The sequence below is a fragment of the Pempheris klunzingeri genome, chromosome 15 (assembly GCF_042242105.1).
Source record: "Pempheris klunzingeri isolate RE-2024b chromosome 15, fPemKlu1.hap1, whole genome shotgun sequence".
Taxonomy (NCBI): domain Eukaryota; kingdom Metazoa; phylum Chordata; class Actinopteri; order Acropomatiformes; family Pempheridae; genus Pempheris; species Pempheris klunzingeri.
The window spans coordinates 6,135,418-6,158,920 of NC_092026.1; the positions used below are offsets into that span (position 1 = coordinate 6,135,418).

Sequence of the window (23,503 nt, forward strand, 5' to 3'; positions counted from 1 at the left end):
ACTTCTTCGAACCCCCTTCCACCACAACACACACACACACACACACACGGTCAAAACGGATATGAAATGGTTTGTGATGTCCAGTATATGAAGCACATGAGTACACTCAGGCTTTTTTTCTGATCTACTCTACTACCAGCCAATTACAGCGAGCGGCCAAGGGGAACTACGAAATGAAGCTTTCCTCCTTCCTCGTTCTGTCCATCTCTGTCTTTTCTCTGTCTGTTTACCCTCCTGTCTGTCTATTTCTACTTTTCTGTCTCTGTCCTCTCTGTCTTTCTAGCTCCCATTTCTGGCCATCTCTACTTTATTTGCCGTGTGTGTGTGTGTGTGTGTGTGTGTGTGTGTGTGTGTATATGTGTGTATATGTGTATGTGTGTCTGCCTTTGTATTTGTGTCTTATTTCCCAGTGGGCTGTCTGTCATACGTTGACCCTGACCTTCTCCAGAGCTCCTGCACAAATATTTACTCTCTCAGTGACAGCCACACACACACACATACACAAACCCCTCCAAAAAAAAAAAAAAAAAGAGAGAGAGAAAGAGAGCAAGCTCAATTTCAGTGCAATTAAAGCAAACACACATCCACACACACACTTTTCTAGTGGTAACCCAAGCTGATGGCTCACTAATTTTGAGCCAGGATGATTATCCTGCAGTCTAAAAACAGATTAAATAGATACCAGGTGCATGTGTGTTTCTGTGTGAACGGGGTCATGGGCGAGGGACAGAGTCAGAGACAGAAACAGAGAGAGAGAGAGAGAGAGAGAGAGAGAGAGAGAGACAGGCCTATAGAAGAAGTCTGTTGGGAGTTTGGTTCACAGTCTGAATAACTTATTCCTCTGTCTGTCTGTTTTGCTATCAAGATAAAAGGCCAGAGAGACACAAAGATTCACCATCTCCTTTTAAACATGGCCGAACAGACCAGGGCACACACACACACACACACACACATACACACACAAACACACAGGCACACAAAGCTTTAGTCTACATGCACAGATTTAAATTATATACATCGATTTCTGCTGTAACCACACACATTCTTTCTCCCCAGGCACACACGTAGCTTAAACATCTTCCATAAAACCAAACCCACAGAGCTTCGGCACACTATAAAGACACACACACACATCTTATCTCCCCAGATACACTCAAGACACATATACACCACGGCAGTAAACGTGCCCACATCAGCCGGCCCCGTGACCGTCAGGGTGTGTGTAGGAGGAGTGCACCTCCTTTCTTCGCCCATGTTATTTTCAGTTCATCACTCTCAATTATTCATTTTCTCAGGCGAAGGAGGAAAGGAGAGCCCTGTGCCTTTTTCTCTGTGTCAGTCACAAACACACACACACACACACACACACACACACACACACACAGATGTACCTGTCAAGTGGGGTCCATATTCTTGCTATCTTTAATCTGTGAGTGGATAGTGGTCGACTTTGTCAGCCAAACTGGCAGCAAATTGACTCTAGCAGGAAAATCTGCACTCTTATGTTTTATTCTCCTTTACGGGGGAAGATCACAGAGACTTCATGGTCAGAGGTTTATGAACTAATAGCAACCACAAAAGCCAATCACATGCTAAGAAAGGGAACATTTGTGATTGCTGCTGCACGTTGTACACATTACTGAATATACATCTGTGTGAATTAATGTATTTATGTGTGTGTGTATGTATGTATGACCTGACAAACACAGTATTACCTTGTTATGAATGATGTATTACCTTAACACACCTCCTTGACACTGCAGCTCCCATTCAGCACCATGCAAGAAGTCAAGGGTGTCACATACAAAAGACTCCCCTCTTTGCCATTGTGGGAAAATTGCTATTTGTGTGTCCCTTTGTGCTCTCTGTAATAAAATCTGCAAAACACTGAGCTCATCTATTTTCAGCTTCATGTAAAATAATCAAAACTGAGGGGAATGTTTGCATGAGGTGCTTTAAATGTGAGTTTATTTTGTAAAACCTGCGCATTTTTGCAATTTGTTTAGTTCCAACTGACAGAGGAAGTTATCCTCTTGTTCTGGCTAGCAATGCATTATAACCTATCATATCATAGCTGTTTTACATTACCTGTAGGCAAATTGGCACCGTTAAAAATATGCTGAATTAGCTATGAGCTGTTTGCAATAGCTTTGCCCATTTTTGTACAGATAACTACTGCGTCACTGGAATAGTTTGTTACTGAGGAACAATTAAAAACACAATGATTCTCAGGCAAGTTCTGGAGTTATAAGGAGTGTTTTTTTTTTTCCTCCAGGATTTCAGATGATTATTCTCAATAGATACTGGAGATGATGAGACCTTGGAAAAGTCACACAAAATGTAAAGATGTGTGTAAAGAGCTATGATTTAATTATTACAATACTTATTGTTAAGCGGCCAAAATACAATTACTTCCAGTTAATTTCAGAACACCAGGGTGCACGTGTCCCTTCTAGCTCGTGCAGTACCTTTGCCTCATGAGTCTCCCTTGAGAAAACCAGTAACCATGTCTAGTTTGCAGGTGTATTTAACTACCTGTACAAGGTGTCAGTGTAAGCCTGCAGCCTCTGTAGAAATCTGACATCTATAACTGTAATATAGCAGCTGGTCTAAATGGCTGTATTTAAAATGAAACATAATCTGTCACATCTGTCATCAGGTTCTGTGTAACTGTTCTTGCCAACACCGAAGCTGAAAAGTCTTATTTGAATTTTCTGAATGGTTCTTCTTGGCTGTAGAACAATAGTGCAGCTGTACTGCATCCTAAAGCACAACCAATTAGACTTTGACCGCGGCTACATCTGTACGCCGTGTTTGGAGCTGAGCAATAACGCCTGTGCAATGCCGGCCCAATCAGTCTGACAGGCTGACCGTACATCTGGAAGCCATCCATAAACCAGAAAGAGAGGGAGGGAGGGGATGAGGGGATGGGGTCAATGGCTGCCTTCCTGTTCCTGTATTTCCTGTTCAGCAGACCCACTGGCTGCCTGCATTCCCCTCTATTTTCTCTAGCACACACATGCACCTTTCTTGAAACCTTTACATCTTAAGTGGAGCAAACTCAGCACTAATTGAACACTATAGAAATGTGAAAATTATTAACTGTCCCATGAGTGCACACATGTTTATCCCTACTTGGAACGCAACAGCATATGGAACACAGCCAATTAATGTCAACTGTACCCCAAGGAGACATAGTGTCCCCTCTACACCTCTCTCCTCTCTCTCTCTACGTCTGTCTGTAGGGAATAGTACTATATAAGGATGTGAGGAGTTGAAACATGCGCTAACAGTTTCTCAGTCCTTGGCCTGCTTTTCCTCCTTTTCTCTGAGGGTTTGTTCACACAGCTCAACCCAGTGCACCAGACTAGGCTGAGCAACACAAGGTCCTGCCTCCCCAAAGCCACCTTGATGTCCTCAGGTTTCCTTGTGGCCAAAAGCTCAGCAGTGCAAACACGTCTTGGTGCTAAGGTGGCTTTTGGCATCTCAGCATATGTCTGGAGAGCGATCCGCCATGAGAAGAGAGGAGCTGTGCTGGGAGGCTCTGTGTGAATAGACATTATCTGGGTCAGTGCTGTGTGGGTATGTAGACGGGGACTATGGTGTGTGGAGGATATAGCGAGCGCCTAAGCCTTTGTGATTTTGTGTGTCATTTATTCAGACACAAAAGAGAAGAGATGAGAAAGAGGGGAAGGGAAAAGGGATGGAGTTTAGGGGGAACATGTGAGAGAGAGATAAAGGCAAATAAAGGGAAAATGAAGGAAAAGGTGGCTTCCATTATCCAGATAAATGAAAAGGGAGGTCAGACAGACGGACAACTGGAGTAGCAGAAAGACACACACTCCCACAGACAGGTAGAAGGACAGATGACTAGCCTTTACTCGGCCCATATATCCGGTTGTCCTTTCAGAACATCTGGCAAGTAATAACACCCTACTGCCTGGCACTTCAACAGTTTAATGCCCTAATGCCTGCAGCAGTGTACATATACACAAACATATATACACACATTGTGTGGACTGTATACGTACAGAATTCTTTTGACTTGCTGTCTAAATCCTTCTGTTAGCCGCCCACTCCCTTCTACCCACACCTTCATGCTCTCAAGCTCCCAGAGCTGCCACTAAGAGAAGAGCAAAGAAATCAGAAGTGTGTGTGTGTGTGTGTGTGTGTGTGTGTGTGTGTGTGTGTGTGTGTGTGTGTGTGTGTGTGTGTGTGTGTGTGTGTGTGTGTGTGTGTGTGTGTGTGTGTGTGTGTGGGTGTGTGTGTGTGTGTGTGTGTGTGAACATACTAGATGCAGAAGGGAGCCCTTGACCTTCAAAAGTCTGTATGTGATCAACATAAAAATGCTCACTTTAGCCAACTGCCTTCACTGTCCATATCACACACACACACACACACACACACATACACACCTCTGTTGCAGAGATTGAGCTCTGTGTTGGAGAGGCAATAAAGAAAAACAGGTTCCCTACTGAGCTTTCATTGCGCACGCGCACACACACACACACACACACACACACACACACACACACACACAGTACAGTTCTCTGTAAATGAGCTCAATCTCTTTCACAGGTGCAAAGATTAGCCATTTCCTACATCTGTTCCCTGCTCAGACCTTTCATTATGAACAGAGACTGCAATCCTCTTATGAGATAGAAAGTGTAAAAGTCTATCGTGTGTGTGTGTGTGTGTGTGTGCGTGCATATGCCTGTGGGCTTTTTACATCTGCATATTTATGCGCGGCCATAGTCCTTTAATTATAAGCATATTTTGATGGAGCACTTGCAGCACATGTATCATGTAACTTTCACTTTATCTGTGCAAAATGCAAAAAGTTTTCTTGCGGCGAACAAAGGCTTTTACTGTAAATCCTTTCCTGCTGTGCTGCAGTCAGCGCCAGCTCTGATCGACTGAACGGCTGAGCAGCGGGCCTTTGATCGCCACTCGTCACAGGGCAGACAGAAAACCAAATTCCCCCTCACAGGTTGAGCAATGTTTCCCAAAAATATCAAACTACTGTTTTTTTTCTACTCCTGAAAATGACATTGTATAGGACTTCACTATCCCTGCCATAAAGCTATGATCTCATAGTTGTGGTCAAATGGGGGCTTGAGTGTGTAAGGATCTAAAGCAGTGTGATGTTTTCATGGCTTTAAGGGTTACATGGCTATGCCTTAAAGGAATAGTTCAACACTGGAGGTGTTGCTTTGTAGGGAACAGTTTATTCATCCGGTCAGCACAGATTTTGGTTTCGATCTCATTACAGGCTCAGTTGATACCAAACCTGGCTATGAAACTGTGACAACAAGACTTCAAGAAGTTACTGCGCCTGGCCAAGAAATATTCCAGCACATGTAACAATGCAACATGTTGTTGATTTTTGCACAAATTAGGAGAAGACAGAAGATTAGTGAGCTATAGAAGTACTGCTAGGTGGAATTTGATTCGTGAGGACAGATCCAGGCTAGCCCTTTTCCCCTATTTCTATTCTTTATGCTAAGCTAAGCTAACAAAACATCTCGTGAGTGATATCGATTTTGTCTTGCTAAATAAGTGCGTGGTAACCTCTACCACCTCATCAGGGCTCTGCATGACACACTCACACACACTGTTGCATCCATATTGGATGATTTCTGTTTACTTTTAATACCTGGAAACATTCTTCAGTTTAACACAATGTCACAGACTGCACCAATGCTATTCTGCACATTTCTTACAGTACAAACTCAAGTCATGTAGCGGTCCAGGAACCCATTGTGTGTGCCTCCACGGCTTTCCAAATGAACACACAGTTGACAAGACAATTCACACCGGATCAGATGAATATTGGACTTGTTCCTCAGTGATTCACACTTTGGTTTCTGTCCAATTTGAGAAGTGAAAAGAACAGCAGGAGAGCTAAGTGGAGTCAGTATGATGAGTGTGGTGTGACTTTGAAAAGTTCCTCGCACAACCAAGTTCTTGCTTCATATTGGCAGCATCAAACACACAGATGACTAAAAGGAAAAGGGAAGAAGCTGACTATTAGACAGCTATAGCCGATGGACAGACAGACATGTCATGCTGACCTATATTACTTTTGCCCGCTAAGAAAGAGAGAGAGGAGATGAGAGCAAGAGAACTTGTGTTGAGGTGACAGGTGTCTGTCCTTCTCCACTTCGTCTCCTCCATCTCTCAGGCATCTGAGGCAGTAATTGGTGCTGTCAGACACACAGAGAAGGACGGAACACACACACACACACACCCACACACACTAGTGCCCTTCAGCATGTACCCCTAGGGCTTAAAGTAGGAGAGGTTTAAGAGGAGAATTCACTACATTCCCTACCAGCTGTGAGACAGCAGGGGAGGGCAAGGGAGTATGAGGTGGAAATGGAGGGGGAAGAGGAAACAGTGGCAGACAGAAAGAGAGAGGGAGAAAGGAAAGAAAGCAAGAGCGCGAACGAGGCGGGGGGGGGACTTCGGCTGCACAGACAGAGGCCTCTGCATGGGGTAGAGAGAGATGGAGGAGAACTGACAAGGGTGTGCAAATGTATGTGACAGAGCGGCGGGGAGAGATGGAGAGAAAGCGAGAGAGAATGTGTTTGAATAAGAGTGTGTGTGTGAGAGAGAGAGATTATGTAACTCCAGTGGTGACAAAGCAGATGAGTATGATTTCATGTGATTGAGCAGCGGAGTCGCGGCCACCGGAGCAGCAGTGTGCTTAGTGCGTGCCACAGTACACAGAAAACCAAAGGTGACTGCAATAAAAGCACATGCAAAAGAAAGAAAACGTGCATTATTAAACATAAAATGATAGACTTGGTGATGTTCTTTAATTTTCCTACTGGCAACAAATGACAAGACGACAATGATGAAACCAAGAGCAATAATTGATTCTGCCAACAAGTATTAAAGTATGACGCAGCTTATATCTCTGTTTTATAGAGTTCCTTTGTTGTCCAAAAACCACTAAGAACGCAGTAATGAGTCACACCGTCGCGCTGGTTGCTATTTTTCCTCAATAAATAAACATGGGTACAGTCATAAGTCATTACCACATATGCTGTACTGCAGCGTCAAATACCCACTAGCACACCAAATGTCTATTAATCCACGGCTAAAAATAGTCCCCAACAAATGCGGTCATGAATAATTTTCATAAGAACTACAGTGCACATCTATTTTAGTAAATTACTCTGTTATACTGTAATTGCTTCATTTTTTACAGGTTCCAGTGTTTACTCATGATTTCCTACAAACAAATCAATAAGTAATGATAAGCCTTAGGAAAGTGCTTAGGAAAATACTTGGTTTAGTTTATTCCATTTATTTCCCACCTGTAACCTCAAGAATATTGTAGTCTTTGCAAAGCAGGTCAGCTGAACATGCATAAAAATAAAACTTGTCTTTATGTGTAGCTGCAAATTATAGACAAGTAGGCTATACAATTCAATCTGGAGAAAAGTTTACATGGATTTTTTTCCTAGCCGTTAAGACTGAAGTTGTTTTTTTTTACAGGAAATGCTCCTAAAAATTACCAACTGTCTATAAACTCTACAGAACTATATAACTTCTACAAAACTTGTTAAAGTGTCCACCATGTTTGAACATTGTCTCTGCTTTTCCTATAACTAGTATCAAAACTTTTTTTCAGACTTGTGTTTTCAGTAGGAGTGAATGGGATCAATCCTTCTGCGTGAAAATTTGATTTGTTTTGTTTTATGCATGTGATTTTATTGCAGTCGCCTTTGGTTTTCTGTGTACTGTGGCAATATCCCTTTTTGTCATAAAACAATCCACCAGATCTCATCTAATCCAGTGTCCAACATTAACAACATCATCACATACACAGACATTTAAACACACTTTGCACCTCACTTTAGGGAATAAGAGCTAAGCACGGGGTGGGAAAATATAAAAAGAGAAAGATGAACCCGTGATCTATAAATGTTTAACGAGTGCAGACAGAGGAGATGAGGGCTGCGAGGCAGACGGGGAGGAGGAGGGAGACAGAAAGAAAAATGGTGAGGTGAAAAAGGAAGACAGTATCAGAAAAGATGGGTGAGGAGCAAAATAGGGGGCTTGTAGAGAGAGAGAGAGAGATGGAGAACAGTCCCATTATGGAGGCAGACACCAGAGCATGGTTAGAAAATAGCAGCGAGGAGGGGAGAGAGATTGTGAAAAAAAGGCTGTAATTGGAGGTGTCTGGTGTTTGTCTAACACAGAGAGGCTAGTAATGATTCCATTAGCGCCTCTCACACACAGAGAGAGAGAGAGAGAGAGAGGAAGAATGAGAGTCAGAGGGAGAGAGGGAGAGTGACACAGAGACAGTAAGAGAAGGCTTGAGAGGCTGGAACACTACGAGAGGATTCACATAGCGCATCAGAACAAGAAAACAATGAGCATCAGAGCATCTAAATGGTAAAAAAAAAAAAGAAAGAAAACAATGACACACAAAAAGAACAAGAGACAAGGAATTCAAGGTGGCCATTAAAAGGCTTCACCTGCACGATGATGATAATTACAAATGCCCCTCCAGTCCTTTCCCCAGCTCTCTCTCCCCCACCTCACCCCTTCATCTCTTTGTGTGACGGCAAACGAGAGAGGGTGACTTAAATGCATTAGCAGAGTGTGTTTTCCCTATGGAAGACCTTCAGACTGTGTCAGGGCAGGAACCTTTTGTTTGGAGCTGACGCCGAGCGCTGAGAGGACTCTTTAAAAGCCTGGCCCTTGTTCTCTCAGGGACACATTAAAGCACAACGCACTGGGTTGTTGTACTTCTCTGTGTCCTCTCATGTCTTTGTTAAAAGCAGGCTGATTACAGATGCAGTTACATTAGTTGGCTAAGTGAAATTTTGACGAGGGAAGGGAACAATATCAGAATGGAGGCCCGTGCCGACAGAACAGCCCAGGCACCGGCGTCATTTTAATAAAAAGCTGGTTCCAGGCTGTACGTTTGCCATTATTTCACAGGCAATAAACAAGCATGAGATATTGTTAGACTGACATACGTGGGACAGCACATTCTCCTGCTGTATGAGCAGGGAATTTCATTGCTATGCAAATCCTTCCCAAGATCCCACAAAAATGTTTTCGCTAATACTGAGAAGGTGGCGCAGACAACCCTGCGGCAGAGAAGCTTCAATTCACCACGAAGGAATTAAAATCTTTTGGAAAATGCTGGATGATTGTTTCCAGAATAATTGCTACACCAGAAAATACGCCTTGAAATTGACTGAAAGCAAAAACCTGGCTTTCCTTCCTGTGTTGCAGACACTGGACACCTGTTTTGCCTCCACACACACACACAAACAAACACACACACACACACACACACACACACACACACACACACACACACACACACACACACACACACACACACACAGGAGAGAGTACATGCGGCCACATCTGTACTGACTATAACTTAGATTAGATGAGGGACACATATATTTCCTGACCTCTGACCTCAGACTGTCAATAAGACTCCATCATTACCTCTGCACACGACGACAGCACACATGCTCTAACACACATACACACAAGCACACTGTTAGTGAGTTAAAACTGGCTTGTTAAACGTGCTTACATTGCTCTATTTAGTCTCTCCGGGCTGATAACACTGGGGGAGCAGACTGATGAGGTCATGGAGATCACTGAGGTCAACCGCTTTGCTTCGTCAGACCGACTTGAAAAGTTTCAATACAGTGAATGTGACACAGGCCCACCTACACTATAGGGAGTAAAATCATTTGGAAAGCTGTCAAATAACCACAGCATGTCATTTTACAAGACAGACATGTAGCTCAACAGTCTGCGTTTCGCGATTGAGATGCAGCCAGTGTTCTGCAACAATCTGTGCACATTACCAGCCTGCAAACAAAAAGTACAGCTTCTGTTCTTATTCACTTGTCTCTAAGGCCCAACTGCCAGGTTTTCTGGGCGTCTTGGCTTCTGCTTCTCCAAAACAACTGAAATTGCATTATGTGCACCAATTTCCAAGTTTGCTGTGATGAATATCTATGATTCCATTTTCTTTTCTGGGGAGGAAGTGAGCCTGTGGGGACAGGTGACAGCGTGAGTCTAATACAGCTTGTGCACTCAAATACATGCACACAGTATGTACACACACATACATACACACACACACACACACACACATACTGCACACACCATCTGTGGAGTTTTACGATTCAATAATCTGCTTCCTAAGGCATACCTACAGCACAAACACACATCAATAAGCATTTTTTTCACACACACTCATAGCGCGCTCTCCTACTCAGCAGGGGAAATGAGACATTCAGCTCTGACAAACACACACTCAGAAAAAACGAAGAAGGCGATGCCTCAAAACAGCTCCTACCCCTTTTCTATGCAAGAATTGTCCTCGCTATGTTGAGAGTTGTATAAAAGTCACTCTGAGTGATAATACCCACTATGACACACACAAGTCACACACGTGTACATAGAAAATGCATCAGTAACCTAAATACACTGAGTCATTGTCATGCCGTCCTCACTTTCACAGTAGAAAGCCAAAATGCTCCTGGATACACACAGCACACAGCCGTGCACAGATGCCCACGCATATCCAAATATCACATCTTCACGTCGTAGAGAGCAGAATGGATATGATTTCTGTAATGTGTTTATCAGCACACTTTTGTAAGCTGCAGTCTCACATGTTGTGCTTCGACCCTCAGCTTTCTGTCATTGGCTGGTGCACACAGTAGAGCACGTCCTGAGCTGTAAATCGTGTGATAGTAAAGTCACTTACCACACACATGCAAGCATTAATGCAAATGCACAACAGGACTCTGCACATTTCTATTTCTTGCTCTCTAAATTTGTCCCTCAGTTTCTCTCGTTCTCTTACACACATTCCCACACATACACACTTCCAAATAATTCCCACACACACCCACCCCCCAATTTTACTCACGTTGGCAGACGTTCTTGTTCTCCTCAAAGCCTGGTTTGCACACACATCTCCCGATGGGAACCAGCCAGCCTCCGTCTGCACTGCAGTACATCTTGGGAGCCTCAAACTCCTCAGAGGCATTAACACACAAACCGTGGACCTCCACCAGCGCTGTGTCTCCGCCTGTTATTGTGTCGGGGAACTGGGCCAAGTTAAGCACAGTGAGGGGACACTTCTTGTAGAAGACCCTGACTGAGACCAGAGCGATACAGGCGCCCAGGTCCTGGAAGGCCAAGTAGAAACCCTTTTTACTCAGGTTGCTGATGTCGCGCACCTCCGTGTTCAGCTTCATCACCCGGTCGCCAACGTCCACCTATGGACAAAGGACATGCCACATGTTTTAGTTCATTTTAATGGGAGCGTTCAAATTATTATTTTTTTCTTTCAATCCAAAAAGTTGTAAAACTATTTTGGTTAAATGTTGCTGCCTGAAATTCAGAGACTGCATTACCTAGACAGAAATAATTATATCCTTGAAATCGTGACAATTTTGCAAGCAAATGGAATATGATAACTAAGTTTAAATGTAACCCACATTCAGATTTATTTTCAAAGAGTAGGTGGAAAATGGTGAACATCTAATTTTGAAATGTCTAATTTGAAATCTCCTATTTGAAAATTAAATGGCCATGTACAAAGAAACAGAGTTTAATGCTAATATCGGTAATCAGTGTAAAAAACACAGTATGAGACAGGCAGCATATAGCTGCAATGGAAAGGACTTTGAACTTTTACAAGGTGGACGGAGAGTAAAAATCCTGATTGGAAAAAAATAGCAGATATAAGAGCTGGACATGTTCAATTAAGTGATAGTTATAAGGTCTTTTGGAAATATTGACTAATGTTTTTGCATTAATATGTATTTTATAATATGTATACACCATCCATGGCATGCATGTGTGTGTGAGTGTGTGTGTGTGTGTGTGTGTGTGTGTGTGTGTGTATGTGTGTGTGTGTATTGGTGTGTCCATACCTGTGTAAAACTCTCATCTGCTGCGATGGTATCAATCTTGACATACTGGCTTTCCTTGATGAACCACAGGTTGGCATTGTTGGACTCATAGTAGTACATGTTGAATGTCTGAAAAACAAGCACAGCCCATCAATGTTAAACTCTAGAAATGTACCTTATTACAGACAAAAGAATAACATACAGTAAAGCTAGACAAATAAATGTGAAATTTTATCGAGGCTCCCATAGCTCTCTGCTGCTTCTCTTCAAATCTCAGTCCATCTGTCTCGATGGCCAGTCAGCAACACTGTCTGCAGTTTCATGAAAAGTGCTGCTCTACACTGTCTTATATTATCTCCACTGCTCATTCTGGAGATGTAATGAGAGTGAAAAGGGTGCAGAGGGCAGACAAAGTAGAGAGAAATGAATACAGAGGAGCAGCAGTATCAGGCTGATATGAGAGAATGGGGGACAGTAAAAAAATATATATATCAGAAGTTAAAATATACGAGGAGCCGCAAAAGAATCCTCTAAAGCGCCGTCGGTTTCATTCTGCATCCATTCTCTCTTGTCATTCTTTTCCTGCCTCTTGTCTATTTATCTATTCATCAGCCATCAAAGTGAACTTCCGTCACTGTGTGTGTGAGTGTGTGCTGACTGGAAAAGACTAAGAAATGAAATAGTAAAAAAGATTATTTAAAATGCCATATTGTGTATTGAGCAGAATAAGCATTGATTCATACCAAGAAATAATTGGAATACAATCAAAAACTACCACCTTCTGACAGGCTTACATGAATATATTAGGTAGCATGAATGTATATTACAATAGGCAGGATGCTGTGATACTCTGGGAAATCATCCAATATTCTGTGAAATGTGGAGACAGAAATCCTTCCCCCTCACTGATTTAGAGTTCATTTGATAAGTGAAGTCTCACTTCACTTTAATCTTGTTTGATTCTCACGCATTAATGTTTATTGCCATCCTAGATTTTCTGCTGCGGCAAAAACAAACAAAACGATTGTATCAGAGACAATATGAAGATCCGGCTAGTTGAACTGAGAAGACAGAGAAGTGTTATTAAAGGTAATGTGCTGATTTAGTTGATTTGCTAAGCTCACTAAACAAAGTGGTGATTGTGTGTGCTTTAGGGTGAATTTGTACAATTTGTAAATGGCCTAATCTGTGTTCGTACTTAATCTACCATTTTCATAACAAATATAACATGTCTCTATTAGGCTAGTTCTACATTTTAGAAGTCAAAGATATACGAAATGCTGAACTCCTGCTCACCAAGAATGAATAAACAAACAGCACAAATGCAACAGGGGGAATTAAACACACACACACACCAGTTGCAAGGACATTTGTTATCTGCCACCATACTGCTTGCGTGTACAGAAGCTTGCATATGTGCTGTCCTGTGTGTGTGAGGTGATGCACAGACCTCTTTGCAGGTACCAGGGACTCCGGGCAGGCTGTTACAGTCCCTCAGAGTGAATTTGATCTCAATGTAGACGCGCTGCGCTCCTTCTCGGCTGATGTGACGCGTCCTCAGCCAGTTGTTCTGGTTGGCCTCCATGACGTTACACACCTGGTAGGTCCTCATTGGGGTGTTCCTCTCATCCATCACACTGATCTCCTCCCACTGAGGATGAGAAAGAGGAGGTTTAGAGAGACAGGAAAGAGGGTCTACTGCTGTAGATGGAAAAAATGGCTGTTTATTTTACCACCTTAAACATGAAATTCCTGATTGGATTAAGGATGTTCCACATTTAGCGGATGACATTTTTTAGATGGATGAAGGATGTAAGACGATGCGGAAGGGAAGAAGAAAGAAGGAGCAAAGAAAATAACGAAATACGGGGGGAAATTTAGGGGGAGAAATGGGAGAGGAGAGGTGACACGGAGGTGTGTTTGCGTTGACGAGGAAATCCTTTCAACTAAAACATACATTTCAAATGTAGACTAAGTGGACGTGCAACCAGGGTAGAGTGACATTCAGCAGCACAGGGCCGGCTCGACAACACCACCACTCAGCTGTAAATTCATCTTATTTCATCGCTACTGAATGGACAAAGGAAAACTTAGTCCAAAGACTGCTCATAGGAAACGGGACCCAAATTCAATGAACTCTGGTTTGGTGCAAACCAGCGCTAAGCCTGCATGTTCTGTTTTCATGTCTGAGTGAATATGAGTGACGATCTGCGTCAAGATGACTGAAGGACTGTTTTTGTCTATACTGCACATGTGCGCAGAGTTAGCGTGTTTTCCTAAAGCGAACGCCTGATTTAGCGCTTAAGAGGCAGGAGTGTGTGTGTGCAAGAGAGACACAGACAGAGAAAGAGAGAGAGAGAGAGAGAGAAGGAGTAGGTAGGACAGAGCTACTTTGTCTCCCGTCATCTGCTACCATCTGTTTCCACTTCTGACTAAGGCAGTAATTGAGAACACTTCTCGCATGAGCAGGAAAACATTTCTATCTACATGCACACACATATACACCACTGCACACACACACACACACACACACACACACACACACACATGAACCCGAAAGAACATTTCTATTCCTTAAAGAAAAGGAAAATAAACCAGTGTGGTTTCAGTGTCTCAAGATATCTGATCCATTCGAGGGGAAGCTTTCTCAGACACACACACACACACACACACACACACAAACTGGATGAGTCCTAGTTTGTGGTGAGGGATGAGAGGACCACCATCTTTGTTCTTAGCTCCTGTCATCATCTTAAGACTGAAGCTGTAAACTCCAGAGTGATGAGAGCATATCACCTTACAGTAGCCCAACCATGTAAACACAGATACTGATACATGTGTACAGGCACGAGCGCCTCCTGTATACACACACTCACATGTAGACACACACACCTGCCCAGCCACACCAAGGAGTAACTACCTGTCATCCCTAACGTGTCCTAGAATACAAATGAAAGTTGAGTGGTGGATGAAAAGAATGAAGACAGGCCAATAAAAAAGGGAAGAAAAAAGCAAAATAGGAAAAGAGAAACTTTCAGTCAAGCGAAGTCCAAGCTGAGGTTGGATTCCTGAGGTTAATCTGATGTGATGGCCCAACAACCCGGCAAAAGCTTGACGCATTTCACCTCTGAATCCTGAGCACTAAAACAGATCCACATAAAAAAGGCACATTCTCACATAGACTCTCATAGACTCACACACTTCCTCCAGCTCTCTCGCACACTCATGCTTTTAATCTCCACGGCCCGCGCCGAAACGTCTACTGTGTATGAACTGGAGCTCGAACAAAACCGGCTCTCTCTTGATCGCAGCCCAACAATCCTTCAACTACAGAAACGGAAACGAGGAAGTAAAAGAAACGGGAGAAGAAAGAAGAGTAGACAGAGGGTTGTTTAAGCTGTTGCAGTGACAGCCAGTTCAGAGTTTTATGTATAAAGGACGTATCACTGGAGTCTTGCTCGACTTTGTATGCGCACAAGAGCGGAGACTCATTGTGATCAACCGCACTCGATTCAATTAAAAGAACAAAACACGAGGCGGAGGGAGAAAGAGAGAGCAGAGAGAGAGGAATGAATGTTGGTAAATTACAGGCGCGCCTGGCAGCTAAATAGACCCATCTGTGCAGAGCTGAGACCAGTCGGACATCACAGGACGGTCGCACACACCCACCCACACAAACACACACACTCACACACACAAACACACAAAGCTGAGTCCCCAGGGAGCGGTGATTAAAGCATTTATGGGAATAGTCATTGAGGGATAAAGAGGGCTTTATGATGTCTTTGTTTATTTCTTTGTAGGCAGAGTTTGGAGTGGCTGGATTACTGCCACTTCCTGGTGAGCGACTTATTTCCCTAGTTGGTGAATCTGTTCATTGTCACTTTTGCCTGGTGTAAAGCACAGGTGTGCTTATGAACGTGAAAACAACCTGCTTGCCTCCACATTTGCTAATGATACACCAGCCGCTTGAGAGAAAAATCTCACGAAAACACGGCTGGGAAAATGTTTGGATAGGCTGAAGAGTTTAAGCTCCCTTTCTTTATTGCTCTCTAAACACACACACACACACACATAAAGTGAAGACTGGTGCCTGCGTTGATTCAGTTCAAGCACAAATTAACATTCAGGGCAAAACCCTCCTCCTTGAACCCTCAATCACCTCAGCCAATCAGCACGGAGCCCGCTTGATTGCTTTGAAGTGAAGCAGAGACGTCAGATCAGGGTTTAAGTTCAACCATTCACCAGCTTAACATAATATCCCTCCTTCTGCAATCATCTGATGGGTACACCTACGAGGACATAATTGGCCTCCAAACTCTGGAACATGCTCTGGCTTAGTGAGGAGAGAGGGGAGGGAAAAACAGGGATGGAAGATGAAGGGCGAGTAACGAGGGCCGAGGAGCCTCTGGGGGAGTGGAGATGCTGTGGGGGCCCCCCATTTTTAAACATCATTAAGACGTATCTGTTTTGTGTCCCTCACAAGGAACACCCCTGCTGGTGACAGAAGTGGGTCGCTCCACGCAGTCTCGGACACATCCGGCCCTGCACGGCGTGGATTAAGCTTGACCTGCGGGGGTCGAGTGTAGTTTTGGACTAATTCAGGTAGACAGTGTCTCAGATTGGTGGGAATTGCCCCTCGCTGAGACCAATCCTCAGGTTTAAAGTTGAAAGGTCAAATAGATAATCCCCCTGATATGAAACATAAGACCTTCTCACAGCCCCGGCACCTTTTCTGCTCTCAGTACATCACTCTACTGTCACTCTTTATCCCTTTTAGTCTCCTTTACATCAGAGCCTCTCAACATTAATTTTGAGACGTATGAACATGGTTGAAACCTCCTGCTAGTCTGTGTGGTGGATACCAGCAGGTTGGATTCACAGGAGGAATTTGCAGGGTCGTTTTAAGGCAGAAAAGGAAATACAATTACAGGCATTTTATATTATGACACAAGAAGTGCTGTCTGTCCAGGAGAGGCAAGCAGAAGAATCCTCTCTTTGGCAAAAGGCATTAAGCTTCACAGAGCGTCTTGCATAAATAATCCTAGAGTGTTCTTTTTTTTAACACAGTTTGGGATCTTGTGCCAAACTCTGTTGGTACGGTAGTTTTTCTCAGCATAGCACAGAAAAGTAAAAGAAGTTGTTCAACCTAATGACGTGTTGGAGATGTGCTGGTTTCCACAAACCACAGTAAGAGCTTGTCATCCTCAGCTCTTCATCCAACAGCTCACTGTTTCTGCTTTTTTCTCCCTGCAATATTTCAAACCGATGTGCTGAGCAGATAGTGCAGAGTATGTCTACATCTGGATGCATGAACCTGTTTTAACTCCACTGACTCCAGTGACAAATACGTTTAATTTCCTCTACGTGCTTAACAATAAACACATGTGACTATCCTCCGTGTAGTCGAACGTGTGGTGTCTGTTTTGAGGGAAAACATTGATGTGAGACAGAGGCTTCAAATAATACTATTTCCTTGCTATCAGTTTCTCTAGTAATTGTCACAATTAAACTGGCAATGTTATAGTGATCTTTAAAAATGGGGACACACAGCAGAATCTCTTTTCATTTCTCTCAGCTGACCTTTTCTTGCTTGTTTACGGTGCCTCAGATGCATTTGCTTTGTTTTGCTTCACTCCTGTTTGCCTTCAAGCACTTTAAGAGAGACACATTTTATTTTATGACAAAGTCATAGCAAACTGAAGAAAACTGTATGCCTATTTTAGGAAGCAGAAGCAGCTATTTATTTTATACGATTAAGCCTTATGCATTTCTCTTTGTAACTGACAATACCTAGACTGAAAGCAGCGCAGAGGATCGAGTTTATTTAAGGGGAAGATAGCATCCCTTTCATGTACCACTGGACAAAAGAACAGCCATTAAAGCAAGGACTTCACCAGCTTTAACCAATTTAATAATTTCCTTGGTCACACAATGCTTGTTCCTGACTCCAAACTAAAGAAAACACTTTTATCTCAGTCGATACTGTGTTATCAAAGAGGTAATTGTTGTACTTATTTGACAGAGGAGTTGTGTGGATGCTCACAGACTGGTCTCCTCTCATGGAAGGAGATGCCAGATCCCAACAGTGTTGACAGTACATTAAAAAAGATATACTGGATGGAGTTTATTATACATATTTTGCTTTCCAGCCAACACATTTCTTTGAGGCTAAACCAGCAACACATGTGCTTCTGGGGGCCGTGATTAAGCCACCCCAAACTGAACCATATTGTCAATAAAAGTAACTTGTGCACTCTTTGGTTTTCAAAATTAGGTTGAAGCTTTTGGCTTAGGCGCAGATGGAACACATTGTGTTCTTCTACGAGCAAACATACACAAACATCCACAAAATGGCCACACAATCAGCACATTTCAGTAAGGTGAACTTGATACCCTTGCATGCTTGAGAAAACAACCATGCTTAGCTCTGCTCACTTCAGCTGCCTCTCTGCTGCGCACAACCATGAAACCGCGTGTGGCATCCTGCAATTTGACACACTGATGCTGAATAGTGGAGAGGAAGTGTGACTCAAGAGGAAATAGAATTAATTCAGCGCCATTCAACAGCTCCTGCGCTCGAGTGACATACAGAACCCACTCTTATTTCTTCATTCAATGCACTTTGTCGTTCTTCCTGTCTACGCTCTCACTTTCCTCCCCTCCTCTCACTTCACTGTTGTCATTTTCTGGTGCATGGTGGCTGCACTCCAGACTCCCTCGGCCCCTATACCTGCAAAAGGCTGGTTACGCAAGCCAGCCCCCCCCTCATACACACACATGCAAATAATACCATCATGTACACAACATCTCCTCTTACGTAAGAATATTTGCCCCTCCACCCCATTCCTTCATTCCATCCCAAAAATCGCAACCCGTAATAAATGGAGGCTCCAGTGCCACAGCCTTTTCAGCGCAGCGGAAATAATTTGTAAATTCCCCCTGCAGACTCCCGATTTAGCAAGGAGCGTTCAAGAACCCAGTGCTCTCTAAAACACACACTCCACTGCTGCTGCTGCTAGCTCTGAGTCCCTGCTCGTCCCCTGAAAATAAAACATGTCAACACAACCCGATGGTGGTGATCAGATTTAGTCTGTTGGTGCCAGCTCCGGCTTAAAGAGAGGATGATTTTTGTTTGTGTGTGCGTGCATGCTGTGCTGAATATACTCACCCCCTCATTAGGGTAAGCTTCCCAGCCCAGGTCGGCCAAGGCTGACATGGAGTCCAGCAACGTAACTGCAAGGACACACAGAGAGAACAAACATGTTAACACACATACTGAGAACTGGGACTTGCTTTTCATTTCACGAGAATGACAATGTTTTCTGCACACAGTGCACCCCAGGATATTCATCATATAATACGTGTATGTATTTTACCTCAACCTTCCATATAAAAACTCCAAGATGTTTCCATGTTTAATACAAGGGCTTCTTTGTTGTGTTGGACTACAACAGCAGTAGAATCACAAGCCTACAGTAAACCTACAATTTCAACCTTAAGATTACTGTGGTTGTGCAGCAGCTGTTACGGTTCAAGGGGACACAAAGTCAGGCAGTGAAATAGCATCAATATACGAGGCAAGAGTATATTTTACAGTTACATTTACATTTTAAAAGTTTAAAAGTGACACTCTGCCACAAACTTCTCTTTTATGCATCAACCACTTACCCTACAGACTTGAAAAATGTCTGTTGAACATTTGAAGCTTATGTTGTTAAAAGGGGGACTGAGCTTGTGGTCAAGTTGTATTCAAACTGGTTACAATGGATTTCATTGTATGCTGTATGCTCAGTGTATTACAAACAGCCACATGTTGGCCAACATACGACTAAATACGCTGCTTTTGTCTTAATACTCATCATCCTGTCAGCCCATGAGGAAGCACATGTGTTGGTTTGCACAAATTAGAGCTCCAGCTGTCATAATGGTCTAAACCGCTTTTCCAAGCTCAGTCATTGGCTGGAACTGAATTATACAGCGGGAGAGATTTCAGATGTTTCTGTCAACATTTCACTTTTTTTTTCAAAATGTAGTCCCTACTGAAACCCTTGGTAAACACTTAGAATCCAAGCTCCTCACAATAACAGCTTTCCATCAAAAGGGGAAATGCACTGAAACAAATTCCGCAGCAGCTTCTGTCCAACGTGCCTGTCTGTCTCATACGACTATAAAAACTGTTAACAGCACTGTCTGTGGATTATCCAGACATTGTTTCTGGTGGTGTATATCTCAAACCCCCAAGCACATAAAACTGAACCTATTGCTATGGCTGGATCACACTATAGGTAAGAGAGAAAATATGTGTTTTTATCAACCCTTTCAACAAGCGAACTATAAACATTTTGTCAAGCCTGAAAGGGTTTAATACTTTAATGGGAAAAGGTCATCAAGGACACATTTGACTCTGAATTGCATGTGTTGTTTCCTGTGTGTGATCTCTGTGTGACAGGAGGAAGTAGTGGGAGGATGTAGGAAGGTGAGAATGAAAAGTGAAGAGAGGAAGGTGGCAGGTTGACCAGCGGGAAGGCATAATGAAAACCTGCTCAGATTCTGGAGCGAGGTTCTCCACCTGCGTGTGTCACTTGTAAGTGTGTGTGTGTGTGTGTGTGTGTGTGTGTGCGTGTGTGTGCGTGTGTGTGTGTGTGTGTGTGCGTGTGCGTGTGCGTGTGTGTGTGTGTGTGTGTGTGTGTGTGTGTGTGTGTGTGTGTGCGTGTGTGTGTGTGCGTGTGCTTGTTAAGGCCTTGGCTCAGTCACGTCCTAATCAAGCCTTCAACACTGCTGACCATCAATATTTAATCAGTATCCATCTGCAGAGACTGCTGCTTCTCTCTTTCTTCTCTCACTCAATCACACACATTGTGGCTCTCTCAGGTTATTCTCCCTCTATCGAAATCTTTGAACCTACACTTCCAATCCACAGATCCCAGATCGGACAGGTGAGCCACTGACCTGCCACAATTTAAACTAATGGCATCACTTTATAGCAGCAGACATTCATATTCCCTTCAATTTTGATAAGCAGTGACCTGGAAAAACTATTTGAGACTAAAAAGAAGTGTTTTCCCTCCTGAATGGAAATGAGACTAATCACTCAATTGAAGAGGAATGAAAGTGCCTGTTTACAAGCCTCTCTGTGCATCCATACTGCCTGTAGGTATAACAAAAGGGACTGTAAAATTGGTCCAACCTCCTCTTTCCCTCTCTTTCTCTTCCCCTAGCGCTCACGCTGTTCATCCCGCTCGCAAACAGTGGGCCGATGTGTAAGAAAACAGCTACAGAGAAAATAGTGCACATTGTATAATGAAGCAGAGAGCAAGGTTGCACAGCAAAGCCTGGTTGAGAGAGAGAGAGAGGTAGATTAAATGGAGGGGAAGAGACAGAGCCAGTGGAGGAGAGGTGCTAAGCAGCGAAAGGTCAGAGGCAGCCTCCAGCCCATGTGTGTATTCAGAGACAAAAGACCATTTAGACTGCTTTCCACAGTCCATGGGCATTTGAGTGGTGTGCAGAAATAGGACATAATAGTATAATAATATGTGATTTCAGGACCCAATGGAGATACACACATTCTCACACACACACACTCATAATTCAGCTCAGAGATAAAAGCTACCTATCAGCAAGGTTCGTGGACTTTAGCAAAATTGTTTCACATGCAGTCATTCAGGCGGATGATATTCTGTGTGCCTCGCTTACTGTAATTCCCTTTCATGTACTTCATAGAGAGTAGAAGGGTCGGTTCACCCAAATTATCAAAAAACATATCATGGTATCAATCTTCTCACCTAACTCTGAGAGAAAACAAATGAGAATGCTTAGTTATTCTTTTAATTGCAACTTTCATAGATGTGTGAACGCCATGAAATTCCATCACTGTTGGGGTGTGACGATCTCAGATACGTGTCTCAAAAATAGGAAAACTGATCCTTTAAGATATTTGACCACACATCATGTAGAATTTTGTTTTAAAGTGCAGTCTAGTTAGCTAATGTGTTGCTGAGGCCATTACATATTCTAAAACCATTTTGCAGCCCACTGGGAGAATGCACACAGACATAAACCTACACATCGACACTTTTTCTCTTCTCCTCACACCTCCTGCCAATACCACTTATCACTTATAATCAATGACTGGACTCATCAATTATGTATTAGCTATAGCTTCCTGTTTGCTGACACAGCCAACATGCATATATGTATGTATGTGTGTGTGCACCTGTACGTGTCGGTGTGTCGAAGATGAGGAGAAAACAGAGAAATTAAACAAAACAAAAATGCAGCCACACCTCTATCTATCCATCTCTAAATGCCCCCCTCTCGTCCCATCTCCCTCTCTCTCCTCTCTTTCACCAGGGAATTGCCTAAATTGTGTGTGTGTGTGAAATCTAAGCCTGGGCCAGGCCTGCTTTGGCCCGGAATAAAAACACCAAGCTCATCACTCAGTCACTCACACCAGGCTCATGTTCGATCTAATGACCAGTCTCTCTCGTACACACACACACACACACACACACATTCAAACACACAATCTCCAGGGTGATGAGCTGCTAAACATGACATTTCATACCCACAGCGGAGCACTTTTCAAATCTGAGCCCTCAGTGAAAACACAGAAACAAAATTCTATTTTCTATCGTGGCTTCCTCCAGCCTTTCTACCTGAAAATATCACATCCACACAAACAAATCCACTCAGCGACGCACACACACATCTAATTATTCCCAAGCTTTCATCGCGGGGCATAAATGCACAGATCCATACACGCGCACATGTGACCTGATTACTGTGAGAGTAGTTCGGTTACAGAGAAACATGCTGTCTTATTGATTTTCAGCACCAAACTGTGAGGTTTACATTCAGAGAGTGAAAGATGAGGAAGAGGTGGGGGTGGAGGTGACAATTTGTAGATCAGAAATTCCTGTACAAACGCAGTAAAACACTGAAAGCGAAACTCGGGTGCTTATAGAATTGTGTGCAGACAACACATTTACAAATTCTCTTTGTCTCTTCATCTCCGTCTGTGTCTGTCTGCTTTTCTTCTCACTCCTGTTTCCTCCCTCTGGGGTGTCTCTTTCTCTCTCCGTCTTCCTCTCTTTTTCTCGCTGCTTCTCTGTTTGTTTATGTCTCCCTGCCACTCTCTCTCCCTCTGGTTGGTATCCACTGCTTCAGCTGGGCTGCAAGAAGCTGTGATCCACCTGCCAAGAATCAAACGCGTTGCCAACAGCCAGACTGGCACACAAAGAGACCAGGATGCTTACACACACTCACTTACACACACACACACACACACACACACCTTAAGATGGTGCCAGTGCCACATAGAGAAAGAGTGCTCAATAAGACCACCACACAGATTCAATATAGAATACAATATGTGTCAACATAATGAGTTCATAAGATCTTTTCGGCTCAGAACACAATTTATTTCATTGGAATTGTGGCCGTGATATATAATGAATTGCTGACGCTACATTCAACACGCTGATACTACGTGTATCTGCCTCATTGTTTCCATTTTTCACTGACTTCAAATATGAGACCCAGATTTTATAAAAGGACCAGATCAGCTTAAACAGATT

At 43.2% G+C, this 23,503-nt stretch overlaps 1 protein-coding gene across 2 annotated transcripts in view; it reads right to left on the minus strand.

The window, feature by feature from the left end:
- epha4b (eph receptor A4b) overlaps window positions 1-23,503 on the minus strand; it is a 78,824-nt gene that overhangs the window by 45,092 nt on the left and 10,229 nt on the right. For both annotated transcript variants that reach the window (XM_070845684.1, XM_070845683.1), the window contains exons 2-5: window positions 19,096-19,160; window positions 13,375-13,575; window positions 11,946-12,053; window positions 10,934-11,285 (exon numbers count right to left, since the gene is read on the minus strand). In XM_070845684.1, coding sequence (XP_070701785.1) covers window positions 10,934-11,285; window positions 11,946-12,053; window positions 13,375-13,575; window positions 19,096-19,160 — 726 coding nt within the window. The remainder of the gene's footprint in view (window positions 1-10,933; window positions 11,286-11,945; window positions 12,054-13,374; window positions 13,576-19,095; window positions 19,161-23,503) is intronic.